Genomic DNA, 12485 nt, shown 5'->3' with positions numbered 1-12485 from the left:
TGGGTCTTTTGTTTTCTGTGGGATGAAAGATAACACCATGACTCACTTGCTTCTTCTCTGTTGTTTGAGGCTTTTTTTGAAGAACAGTTCCGTAAAGGATTTTTTTTTTCCTTTTTTCTGTTTTGAAGATAGTGCAGAAGTAGGAAGGACCAGAGAGGGGCATAGACGAAATCAGGGACGCACTGTCACGTTATTTTCAGATGAATTAAAATCCCTTCCTCAGGCTCGAAATGTGGTTTTAAACAATCTGTGGCCTTGGGAAGCAGACTGCACTGTAACAGTCATAGCCCCTGAGTCCCACGCCACCCACAGCCAGCCGGACCCGGGGACCGGAAGCGAGTCTGGGGCCTCCCACTGTTTTGGAGGCTTCTGTCTCCTCGGGGCACCATCTGTCGCCTCAGTGTCCTGGAGACAGGCACTGCTTCCGGAATGGCCAAGGAGATTCGAGGTTGGTGGCAAAGTCTTCTGTGCCCTGATCCAGGCCTCCCTGTGTCCTTTGGTGGATACGGAGCTGGACCCATGGACAGAGAAATGGGAGAGCTCAGAAGTGCGAAGCACCTTGGTGAAATCATGAAACACATCATTATGGTTTTGAAGGTCATAAAACTGCCCCCCACACCACCACCATCACCAGAAAACACCCCATGTGAGAAAAGTTATAGCCAGAAATTCTTGCAACCAAACACTTGTGCAAATGGCAGTCACTGAGGTGATGCGTATAACCTCCTCTTTTCTGACAGGGTAAGGGGTCCGGAGTATGTGGCCCTCACACTGGCGTTAGAGGCTACACCATGTGGCAAGGATACCCTGATGAGTGAGACTTCTAATGCCTCTGAGGAGAGGGCTGCTTTCACGGGCAGCTTCCTTCCCCAGCCTGGCTTTCCGGGAGCTGGGAGGAGTCACTGCTGCGGCCAGGCTGTTGGGAAGCAGAGCTGGGGTGTCAGACCTCACAGAGGAGGCATGCAGGGCCCTCCCATGCTCTGCCTCTCCCAACTGCAGAACATTTGTCTCAGGAGGCCCCATAGACAGATCTGACCCTTCACGATGGTGAGAACAGCTCCAGAGGACAGGACGGCGCTCAGCGGTGGACCAGGTGCTCTGTCAATGTGCAGACGACATGGAACACCCTTACACAGGCTGGGGGGCACGGTCTGGTGCACACCAGGCCATCCGTGCTGCCTGGGGCTCCTAGGCTGTGACTGGCACTGAGGGTCACAGGCAGTCGTAGCACAGCAGTGTTTGTGTCTTAGCTCTGTGGTGATCTCCACCCTCCCCTCCTCTGGCCCTTGTTGACCGAGACAGTGTAACACAGCCCTTGCCTGTGCACACCTCTGTCACCTGCTGCTATTCTCTAATCACCTACCACTACCTCGTGAGTGTTAGCGGCGTGGGCCTTCTGGGCTTGGGAAAAAGTCAAAGTCAGTGTATTCACTTCTTATAAAAATGTATGCAAATTTGAAGTGAATATTTTCAACAGTCTAATTTTATGCACAGAATTTCAAATGATGCAAATCCCTCTGATTTGAAAAGTCTGTCAAGAGTCACATAGTCTCCCTGCTGCCAGGCCGCCTGCGTTTTAGCAGCGCCTTGAGACTGCCACACATGGACCCACCCCAGATGGCTTGGAGCGGGCGTCCCACCCTGTCAGCAGCAGCCGCAGGGGGCCACTCTGATGCCCGTCCACTGGGACTTTTGTGAAGGACCTCGGAGACCACTGCATGGCCGTTCCAGGGCCACTTGGGCATAAAATCTGAAACAGTGCTCAATATCCTGAATCTCACTGTAGATTTCAGCTCTCGGAAGTTTTGGGAACTTCTAGCCAGGTTGACTTTGGAAATGTCGTGTCCCCGCATTGAATTACAACCTGAAAAGTCATAACATCTGAGAGCAGTGAGGGGAGGTCCAATGGCTGTTGGACACTCGTCACATGTCGGCGCACATCAGGGGCTTCTAATCACAGCAACCTGATGAAGCAGGCACCTGTTGCCACATTGGACAGCTGAAAACCTTCACGCTTAAGCATTTAGTATCTCACTCAAAGTTACTCCAGTATGACTTGCAGGGGACCAGGCTTGAAGACCTAGCAATCGGATGTTGACCAACTTGTCCCTCTCATCCCACAGTGGCCCTGAGAGCAAAAAGTGCAGCCCCTCTCCTGTCACTACTGGAAAGTTAGTGTTGTATCGATTTAGAGTTGTGCAGCTTCCCTTTATCAAACGTTAATCCTAGCCAGGCATGATGACACACACCTGCAATCCCAGCACTGGAGAGGCTGAGGCAGGAAGACTGCCATGAGAGCAGGCCAGCCTGGGCTACACGTTGAGTTCAAGGTCAGCCTGAACTACAGAGCGAGACCCTGCTTCAACAAACAAACAAACACATGAATCCTGGCCTTGAGAGATTTGCATACCGAGACTAGAGTAGCAGCTGCCACTGCAACAGCTGTAGCTGATTTTTATCCCCCAAACCCGCACACAGGACAGAACCACTGTGTGGTGTGTCTTTTCCTCTCTGTCCAGCAGCACAAACCCAGGGCTCTTTACCTCTCCTTCCATGTTTTCTGCCCCGGTGCCTCCTTTGCTTCACTGCTCTGGCACTTTGAGTCTTTATTGAGTAAATAAGGATAACTCGGGCTCAGTGCTGTGACACCACAGTGACAGCTGCTAACTGAGACAGCCACTGAGTAACTACTGGGTGGGCAGCGTATGCAGAGTAGACACTCTGGACAAAGGGCTGTACGTGTCTCAGGCAGGATGGCACAGGATACCACCATGTTGCTCAGAACAGCGCGCAATTTAAAAATTAGAAATCATTTTGTGACCTAAGGGTGCTCTATCAGGGAGCTGCACCCCAGCCCCTTTTACTTATTTTTTATTTTTTGACACACAGTCACACCAAGCTGCCCAGGTAGACCTTCAGTTTGTGACCTTCCCGCCTCAGCTTCCAGGATTACAGGTATGTGCCACCGCAGCCCTTGTGGTCTGTCCACTCTGGTTAAATGTGAGTGAATGAAATTTGGAGAGCAAAGCTGTAGATAAAGCAGGGACCGCTGCAGGAAAACAAAAACCAAACAGTTCAGCTTCTAAGTGCCCCATCTCGTGATGTGGTATTGAGGAGATTGAACTGAGGGCAGGGATCTGTGCCCAGCATGGAACTCATCTCACAAGTATGACCTTGAAGTTGAGGCTGCAAAACAGCACAGCCTTATACCCAGGGCCAATTCTGGACTCTCTGGGGTCTCCACGGCCCAGTGGATTATTTCCCCCTGCTCCCCCCAGGCTCCTGTGTGAGGGTTGGGCAGCCTTTGAGTAGTGCAAATTCCACTTCCCTTCAGATGCACTGATGTAAAACACACGCGGTTGTCCATATTCAAAAGCTATGGGTAACAAGCCACTTCCAGGGTACAGCAGGGAGCCCGGGATTCCTTCCTCTGTTGTCGCTGAAGGTTGTCTTGCCACTTGAGCTAATAGGATTCCCCTCTGCCACCCTCCAGGGCACAGAACCAGTGTGTCAGTGACAAGCGATGGGCTGGGTGGCCCAGCCAGGATGGTTTGACTACTGGCGTTTTGACCTCAGCACACAATTCCCTTCCAGGATGAAGCTGTCGAAAAGTTTCTCGCGTGGATGTGAACAGTTTCTTTTACACCGTTTAAAAGCTGATCACCATCTTGGGGTATCTTTTCATTTTCAGAATTGAAGATTCATTCATTTTGTCTTTTCAGAGTTCTGTGTATTTTGGAAACTATACATGATTAATTTACCCAAGACATGGGTTTCACACACACACACACACACACATAATATGTGTGTGTGTGTTTGTTTGTTTGTTTGTAAGTCCATGTTTTTTTCAGCAAAAACAACCAGTTGTGTGATGCAGAACAGCCCTTGTGGTCTGTCCACTCTGGTTAAATGTGACTGAATGAAATTTGGAGAGCAAAGCTGTAGATAAAGCAGGGACCGCTGCAGGAAAACAAAAACCAAACAGTTCAGCTTCCAAGTGCCCCATCTCGTGATGTGGTATTGAGGAGACTGAACTGAGGGCAGGGATCTGTGCCCAGCATGGAACTCATCTCACAAGTATGACCTTGAAGTTGAGGCTGCAAAACAGCACAGCCTTATACCCAGGGCCAATTCTGGACTCTCTGGGGTCTCCACGGCCCAGTGGATTATTTCCCCCTGCTCCCCCCAGGCTCCTGTGTGAGGGTTGGGCAGCCTTTGAGTAGTGCAAATTCCACTTCCCTTCAGATGCACTGATGTAAAACACACGCGGTTGTCCATATTCAAAAGCTATGGGTAACAAGCCACTTCCAGGGTACAGCAGGGAGCCCGGGATTCCTTCCTCTGTTGTCGCTGAAGGTTGTCTTGCCACTTGAGCTAATAGGATTCCCCTCTGCCACCCTCCAGGGCACAGAACCAGTGTGTCAGTGACAAGCGATGGGCTGGGTGGCCCAGCCAGGATGGTTTGACTACTGGCGTTTTGACCTCAGCACACAATTCCCTTCCAGGATGAAGCTGTCGAAAAGTTTCTCGCATGGATGTGAACAGTTTCTTTTACACCGTTTAAAAGCTGATCACCATCTTGGGGTATCTTTTCATTTTCAGAATTGAAGATTCATTCATTTTGTCTTTTCAGAGTTCTGTGTATTTTGGAAACTATACATGATTAATTTACCCAAGACATGGGTTTCACACACACACACACACACACATAATATGTGTGTGTGTGTTTGTTTGTTTGTTTGTAAGTCCATGTTTTTTTCAGCAAAAACAACCAGTTGTGTGATGCAGTAATTCTTCTCCAGAACAAAACCCACCTCTGGCTGAGGACTTAATCCCTAATAGAAAATGACTTTAACCCTTGGTCTCTCAGAAATGCCTCCTGAGGTTTCTGCATTGCTCTAACTGCAGCCTGGATTCTAGGCACTTCCAGCTCAGATTTTGAGGGCTTGCTTTGCACGTGGCTCCTGTCTTCCCAGACAACTTCATTAAAGAACATTCACTTTTGTCAACTTCCAGGCTTTTCAAGGAAGATATGAAGTTGCTTTCAGAACCCACAGCCTTACCACAGTGGGCTGAACTACACCGGGGGAGATAACCTATTTACATACTGAAAAGGTCAGATCTGGACACTCAGCAGTTAGAGAGGAATTTGCTGCTGGTTGCAACTGGAGCATAAGAATTGGGAGGAAGCTGGCAACTTTGCTGTCTCTTTGTCTGGGTAGACAGAAAGCGGGGAGAAACATGTGGACGTCTGCTCCAAGTTGGGAAATCACCTCTGTACCAAGAACCACCGGTGGACAGGTTGCTCCCAGCTCAGAGCCTTTCTGATTCCTAACAGGTATGTGCCTGACCATAAAATGCACAGGTCAGCCTCACCTATGGAAACCAATTAATTTCAGGTGGAAATATTTGCATAATAGCACTGCATACTCTATTAGCAAAACACAAACTATTGTAATAGACTTTAAATTATGTAGGTAGTGCCTGCTTACTTAACCTGCCATTTACATTATTAGGAAAGGTGCACTTTTAGAAGGCTGAAGCATCTCCTTTTGTGATCTGTCTTTCTTTTTGGAATTTCTGTATATACCAGCAGCTTCAATTTGCTCATGTGTATTAAAACCATCTTAAAAGATAAAAAGGCATCTGCTTCCTCTGAAGTCTCTGTAATGGTTTTGCTCCTCCATTTGTAGGTTCAAAGCAAAATCGTCAGGGAAATGAGTTCCGTGCTTCCTTCTTCACTGTTGGGCTGTAACATATGGGCAAAGTTACTCCGGGAGGGAGCAGAGTGGGAGAAAGGTACTGAGGCTCTCACACCTCAGGGACGATGGCCAGTCTCGGGCAGATGGGCAGCCGCTATCCTCCTGGCTTGGAACTGTGGTGCATGTGGGGCTGCCCTCAGCGTCCCCGAAGCCTCACAGCCTGGCCCTAGGTGAAGTCGTCCCGTGTGGCTGCAGATTGACTACAGCAGCTGATGGCACCCAAACTGTCATGGGAACCCTGTGTTACATTTCTCTCTCGGGGTCACCAGGGGATTTAGGAAGCCAGATGTGGACCTGGGCTTGTTCTGTCTTTAGAGATGGAGATGTGGCTCCCGGGAAGACTTGCTCTTTGTACACACACATCCCAGATGTCTGGGGTTGCCAGTCTGCTCAGGATTCACATTCTGTGTGGCCCTTTGGTTCTTCTGCTTCCCAATTCAAGGAGAAAGGAGCCCAGGGCAGTGCCATGCTGGCCCTTCACTGCCACCAAGCAGCAGCTCCCAGAGCTGTTTGTACTTGGCCAAAGCAGCCCTGGTCTCCTGAGCCTTCCCAACATCCTCTCTGCATGACCACAGCTCTGTCCACAGGACAAACTGGGCCTGGGGAGTCTGCCACAGTGGCTGGAGAGCTGGAGACAAGGGTGTCGGTTGTGTTTGTGTCTCCTCTGCCCTGCTCAGAGGTTGTGGCCTGTGCTGTGCTCATTCCTGCCGCTCTCTTTTCAGAATCCTCAACTGAGCAGATGCAGTGGGTGTTCCACCAGTGTTCATGACCTTTATGGCCACCAGCCCTCTCTGGGTCCTTCCCCTGGACAGGGAGCAGCACTGGAAGCTGCTCCCAGGTGTGGCTGACATCAAGGCCAGCCAAATAGCCCAGTGGACAGCAGACAAGGTGAGTGGAGCACAGTGAGGGCCTGGGTGGGACCTCCCTGCTGCTGAGTTTCTCTACCCAAGATCCAAAGTCCAATTAGAGCAAGAAACCTGGCATGATTTACAGGAAACTGGGAAAGCCTGTTGCTTAGCCATTTGATTTTGTGCCTTCTCTCCCCGACCTTAGGCCTGCACCCCCTGCAACCCCATTACTGTCTACTCTGTGCAGTTCCATGCCTAGCTGTGCTGGGATAGGTGCCAGTTGTCCTGTCTGGGGCCGGTGTCCACCCCCAGAACCTTCCAGGGCCCGAGGGCTCGGTGGGTCCTCATTGCCAGTGTCTCCATGCAAAGCTGCAATGGTCAGATCAATTCCAGGTGATCTCTCACACACACATAGCAGCCACAGTGTCATGTGAGAGGCTGTGGTCAGACTTTCCTGTGAGCTTGCTTTGCAGTGTTGCCCTCCCTCCACTTCTTACCATAATGTTATAGAAGTCCTTCCTGTTCAAAGCAGCAGAATTCCTGAGCCTTAGATAACATGTGTTCCAGGAAGGGACCAGGGGGTCACTCTGAGGACCAGATTTGAGCTACAGCAGGCATTGCAGAGGTCAGGAAAAGCTCCTTGAGTGCTCGCTGAGATACCTGCACTCCCTTGCAGCCTTGGGCTTCCTCTCCAGCCAGGGACCAAGGTGGCTCAGAGATGGGAGGCAGGGGTCCCCACCCCCCAGCACGTCACACCATGGCCTGCAGTTCCTCAGCACCCCTGGCAGGACTGGAGCAAGCTGGCATTGTTCCAGAGACACCCAACACCCATCCCGACTTCGAAGCTGGCCACTTGGGAAGGAGACTGGTCCTCCTCCTCTCCTGCCAGCTGCTCTCATGGGCCACATGTGACCCCAGAGCTGTAGAAGGTGATCAGGCAGACAGATGGGAACACTCAGGCACCCAGAGACCAACTCATCTGGGCCACGTGGTCTGCTCGTGGGCAGCTGGAGGGAGGCCTGTTGGGTTCCTGGCAGAAAGTCACCTTTCAAAGATGGCATTTCAGGGAGAAGAGAGGATGACAAAAATCTGCAGGAAGGGATCGGCCATAGGTCACCAGTGCCCCAGTGTGGGATGATCAGGGCCTGGACTGGCTGTGCCGTGCTGGGACTTCACACGGGGAAGGAGATGGACTTGGAAGGTGAGAAAGTGAAATGGTCCAGATGCACTGCAGTTTGATTAGTTTTTTGTTTTTTGGGTTTTGTTTTGTTTTGTTTTGGCTTTGGTTTTGTTCTGGTTTTTTTTTTTTTTTTTGGTACCAAGGATCAAACTCAGTTCCTTATACTTGCAAGGTAGGCAGGGGGAACTGCTGAGCTAAATCCCTGGCCCCTGGTATTTAATTAGGATGTGAAGGTCCCAGAGCAGAAGGCACAAGAAGCTCCTGGGAAACAGAGGGGGCAAGGAAGGTGCTGTCAAAGGTGATGCTTGGGGAAAGGACCCAGCCTGGGGACTGGGACATCAGGGGACATTTGATGAGATGCACACGAGCATTCCAGGTCCCTGTGTGTCACACCTGCGCCTGGAGAGCCACTCTAGGGGACAGAACCCAGGGTACTTCCATGAAAGGGGATGGCCAGGGGTGGGGACACGGTGTTCAGAGACGCTCTGAGGACCAAGGACCAAGGAAGGAGAAGGAGAAGTGGCTGAGAGGGCACTCGAGAAGGAGCCAGAGCAGGGAGTTCACACAAGAGGAAACTGTGGGTACGTCAGGACTTGAGATGGGGGTGGAGTCCTGCACACTCTGTGCACTTGCTTCTAGAAGCACAGGACCAGCTCCTTAGGACCAAGGGAGGGGGCAAAGGTGGGAGGGCCAGGCCCTGAGTCCTGCGCTCCTTGTGGCAGGGGCACAAGCAATGCCAGCCATGACTTCCAGGAGCCCCAGCACGTAGGCAGTCATCACAGAGGCCCCTGCTCAGACGCCACTTCTGCTCCTGTAACCGAGACTGCCTTGGGAACGCTCCGAGACAGCCTGGCCAGTGCCCTGTGGTGCTGGCTGTGTCCCATCTCTCCCCAGTCGTGAGCCCCAGGACAATGGATCCCGGAGAGAGAGCAAGCTGTGAGGGACCAGAAATGGGCCTTTGGGTGGCTTTCTGTGAGTCTTTGAAGACAAGGCAGCACCCCAAAGGGCGGCTGCCCTGGAGTGTCAGCAGAGGCTGAAGCAGCTGGTCTGGGCACCAGAGAGAGTGCGGCGAGTGCGGAGGGGACGTGGAAAGGCTCTGAGGAGGGCGATGGGGGCCTCTGGGCTCTGCTAGCCCTGGACAGGCACAGCCAGGGGTGGGGTGTGCGACATAGACCTGGGCGTGCTGTGTTCGGGGCCATTCAGCGAGACCTACCTAAGAGGGATGTCCACAGCAGAAGACAAAGAGAGAGAGCAGTCCCTTTGTCTGCCATCCCTGCTGGGGAGGGAGACCTCTGCTCTGCACCCTGCTACCTGCAAAGCAAAGCTGGCACAGCGTCTCTGTGACAGTCCTCAACCCTGGAGCTGCTGCCATGGCTTTGTGACTGTGCCGTCCCTCCACAGCAGTGTTTTTCAAAGCGCAGGTAGGCTGCAAAGTCAATTGAGTGGCAGGAAATGAAAGGCAGCATAGAAGACAGCAGATGAGGTGTTGTAAAGGTTATTGTTCTGCGGAACTTTTGTTAGAGATGGGGGTTTGAACACAGGCAAGTTATTGCCAGTGTAAGGGTGTTTTTTACTTGGAGCCAGGGAAACATCCTGCATGAGAGCACAAGCTTTGGAGAGTAGGAGCAAAAATATTTTTTTCCTTTTATGTCTTTTTTCATCTTTGAAGCAAAGAGAATGTGTTTGTCAAGTGTTTAAGAGAATGAGTGCATTTATGGATGGTGCATACCTGGATGGAAGGATGGATGGGTGGCTGGGTGCATGGGTGGGTGGACGGATGGGTGGTAAATAGGAGGTAAATTTCCGGTAGTCCATGCCTGCCAAGTGACTCGTGCAAGCACACACGGACTGGCTGCAGAATTGTGTACACATTCACCACCGCACAGGTATGATCAGTATGGCTGGCACAAATATGGGTACTTTTACCTCTTCTATTCTAAACCGCTTCTCAGAGTACCCCATATAAATTACCCTGGCCCCAACCAAGTGCACCCTAAATGTTCATCAGCTGTAAAAGATGGCAGTCACTTTAAAAGCAGTCTTTCCACAGGAGGGAGTGTTGAAAAACTCAGGGTACTGCTGGCTAAGCATCAGCCTTCTACAATTGGGCTCTCACCAAAAGGGCAAATAAACTCTGCTGCTAAAAAATGAGATGGGCTGGAAACCTGGTCCCCAGTGGATGCTTAACTGGTACAATCAGCACACATCTCCAGGCTCAGTGAGAGCAGGACAGCGGCGTGGGAAGATTGAGAGCAGCAGCCAGGCTGGAGCGCAGCCCCGCAGAGCCGGGGAGCAGCAGGACGAGATGGAGGCCAGGCAGTGTCATTCTTCTTAGTCCTCCCAAAGTGCTGTCCCATCCCCGAACGAACGCACTCAGTGTCCTTGCAAAACAGAAGCAGGGATTTGGCCATGGGACGCTGTGTCCCAGGGAATGTGGAAATGGGCGTGTGTCGCCCAGCAGCACCATGCTCCACGCCACAGCCCAGGGCACACCTCATACGACAGCCCTGGATCTCACAGTACCTCTGGAGCTCAGGCCATAGTCCAATCTTTCCCCTGGGATGCAGCCAGGTAGTTGGATTGAAAAAAGCCCACTTATTGCACTGCTGTTCTGGTAATGCAGCCTCCTCCCCTCTCAAGGAATTTACACCTGGGTGAGCAGCTATCCATGTTTCCCCACACACCTGCGAGAGAAAACCTTGTCTTACGGGACAAGAGACCTTTCCCTCTGTTCTGAGGTACACGAAGCTCGCCGCTTCACAGGAGTACTGTGCAGTCACGCAGGCGGGCTGGGGCCATGCGTTCTTCAGGGAGACAAGCACCCACGGATCACGCTGATGCCAGGTCTTTAGATATCTTTAAGGCCTTGGCCAGAGAATTCAGCCTCGATCCATTTCATGGACACTTGCTCTCTGTTTTGGTAGAACAGACTGACCAGAATGGAAATCTCGCTCCACCAGTGGGCAGCGACTCGCAGATTCGTGGTGCAGCCACAGCGCCACAGTGGCCCTAGGGAGGTAGTGCCCGTGCCAGCAGAGGCTACGGTGTGGCAGGAACCCTCACTCTGCTCTGTGACTCCGGGGCTGAGCACATTATTGGTCCCCATCAGAAGCAGTTTTCCTCTGATGCGCGCCTCGGGCCAGAGCCCCTGCTGACCGCTGAGCATGTGCACCTGGGCGGGAGTGCAGCCTCTGAGCAGCTGTGAGAGACCCTGCCTCGCTGGCCTGGCTGCTCCCCCACCTCCGGGAGCCGCTGTCCCCATGGCTGGTGAGGTCCCCCCAGCAGAGCTCCTCATCGAGGCAGAATAAAACGCGGGTCTTTATCTCACCCCTGATCCCTTCTCTGGTTCCGTCTCTCCCCTTGGGAGTCACCCCAAGAGCCCTGGGTGGTCTGGGCATTTGGCCTGCATCCGCACACATCTGTGGTTGTTGCAGCCAGGGATGCTGCGAAGACCCGCAGTGTCCAGGACAGCACACTGTGGTCCCCCAGCCCGAGGTGACAGTGGTGCTGAGCAGCAGAAGCCCTGCCTCAGAGCACAGGGCCTGCCCAGGCTCAGCAGGGCCTGTATCCAGCTGTCCCAGTCCTGGGTCCTCTCTCCCTGCCACCTCTCCTGCTTCGGCTCTCAGTCCTGCACTCAGAAGCACCCAGGCCTCACCCTGCTCCCAGAAGGCCCAGCCGGGGCCTTTCCTCTCTCACTGGCTCACTGCCCGCTGTGCTGTCCACATTCTGCTGTGCACATTGTCACAGGAGCTCAGAACATAAACACCCAGTCCAGCTGCACCCACCGCAGCGCCTCTGGCTTGTGCCTAGACCACGGCGGGTGTGGAAGCTCCAGTTTCGGACCTGCTGCTGCAGGTGCCAACCACGGCCAGGACTGACCTCTGGGATCCTTCACCCCAGAAGCTCTGCCCTACCCACCCCCTGGAATTGTTCCCCTTGGAAATACTGTGCGGGCATCGAGGACCATCTCGGGGGCCCCTTCCCGAGTTCCCACCGGCAATGAACTTGGATGCTCCAGAGCCGCAGCCTCGATAGCGTTTTAGGGAGAGCTGTGCTGTTGGCTGTGATTCCAGCCGGGAGCAGAGAGTGTGTCTCATTCCCACTCCTGCGGCTGCTGATGGTGCAGCCCCTGCAGCCTGAAATCTCCAAGATGGTCAGAGAGACAGACCTCCATGTAAGTGACTGCTGCAGTCTCTGTGGGTGAGACAGTGACCTTCCTTGGCTTTGTCAGGCTTCCCGCAAACACCATAAACACGTGCTCTGTGTGACCTAAGAAAACAAGCACAAAGGTGCAGCAAGCTGACCACCCAGTCTTTGTCATCTCTGTGGGGCAGACTGACCAAGGTCCTGCGGTCTGCACAGCACCCGGAGGGATCTGGCCACCAATCCGCCCACAGCCAGCTGGACGGTCCTCATGTCTCAGAAGTCCTGGAGATGACTGCTGCCCACAGCCGTGACCCCCCACCCCGGCCAAACCCACCGGGTGGCCAGGAGGACACCAGAGCCAACGGCACACGGATGGAGGCCACCATTATTCACCAAAACCCTGGATGCATCAGCCTGGTGACACAAGGACAGGAAGATGCCAGGAGCCAGGCTGATTCCTGAGCTGACGAATGCTAATGTGACTTGATCGTTACTATTTAAACCCCAAGTGTTGGAGGGACCCGAGGTATGTTTTACTCACATGTTGAG

General features: G+C 52.8%; 1 protein-coding gene across 4 annotated transcripts in view; it reads left to right on the top strand.

Annotated features, from left to right (window-relative positions):
• Nucleotides 1–12485, top strand: part of L3mbtl4 (L3MBTL histone methyl-lysine binding protein 4) — a 243120-nt gene that overhangs the window by 227071 nt on the left and 3564 nt on the right. For 2 of the 4 annotated variants that reach the window (XM_033757363.1, XM_033757361.1), the window contains exon 3: nucleotides 6485–6650. In XM_033757363.1, coding sequence (XP_033613254.1) covers nucleotides 6528–6650 — 123 coding nt within the window. In that variant the 5' untranslated portion in view covers nucleotides 6485–6527. Of the gene's footprint in view, nucleotides 1–2889; nucleotides 2956–6484; nucleotides 6651–9475; nucleotides 12463–12485 lie in introns of those variants that run through there. The other 2 variants (XM_033757362.1, XR_783155.3) reach the window with 2 other exon arrangements.

Source organism: Fukomys damarensis, unplaced genomic scaffold, assembly GCF_012274545.1.
Source record: "Fukomys damarensis isolate Sample0158 unplaced genomic scaffold, DMR_v1.0_HiC HiC_scaffold_30, whole genome shotgun sequence".
Classification (NCBI taxonomy): Eukaryota; Metazoa; Chordata; class Mammalia; order Rodentia; family Bathyergidae; genus Fukomys; species Fukomys damarensis.
This window is presented reverse-complemented; position numbering and strand designations above follow the sequence as displayed.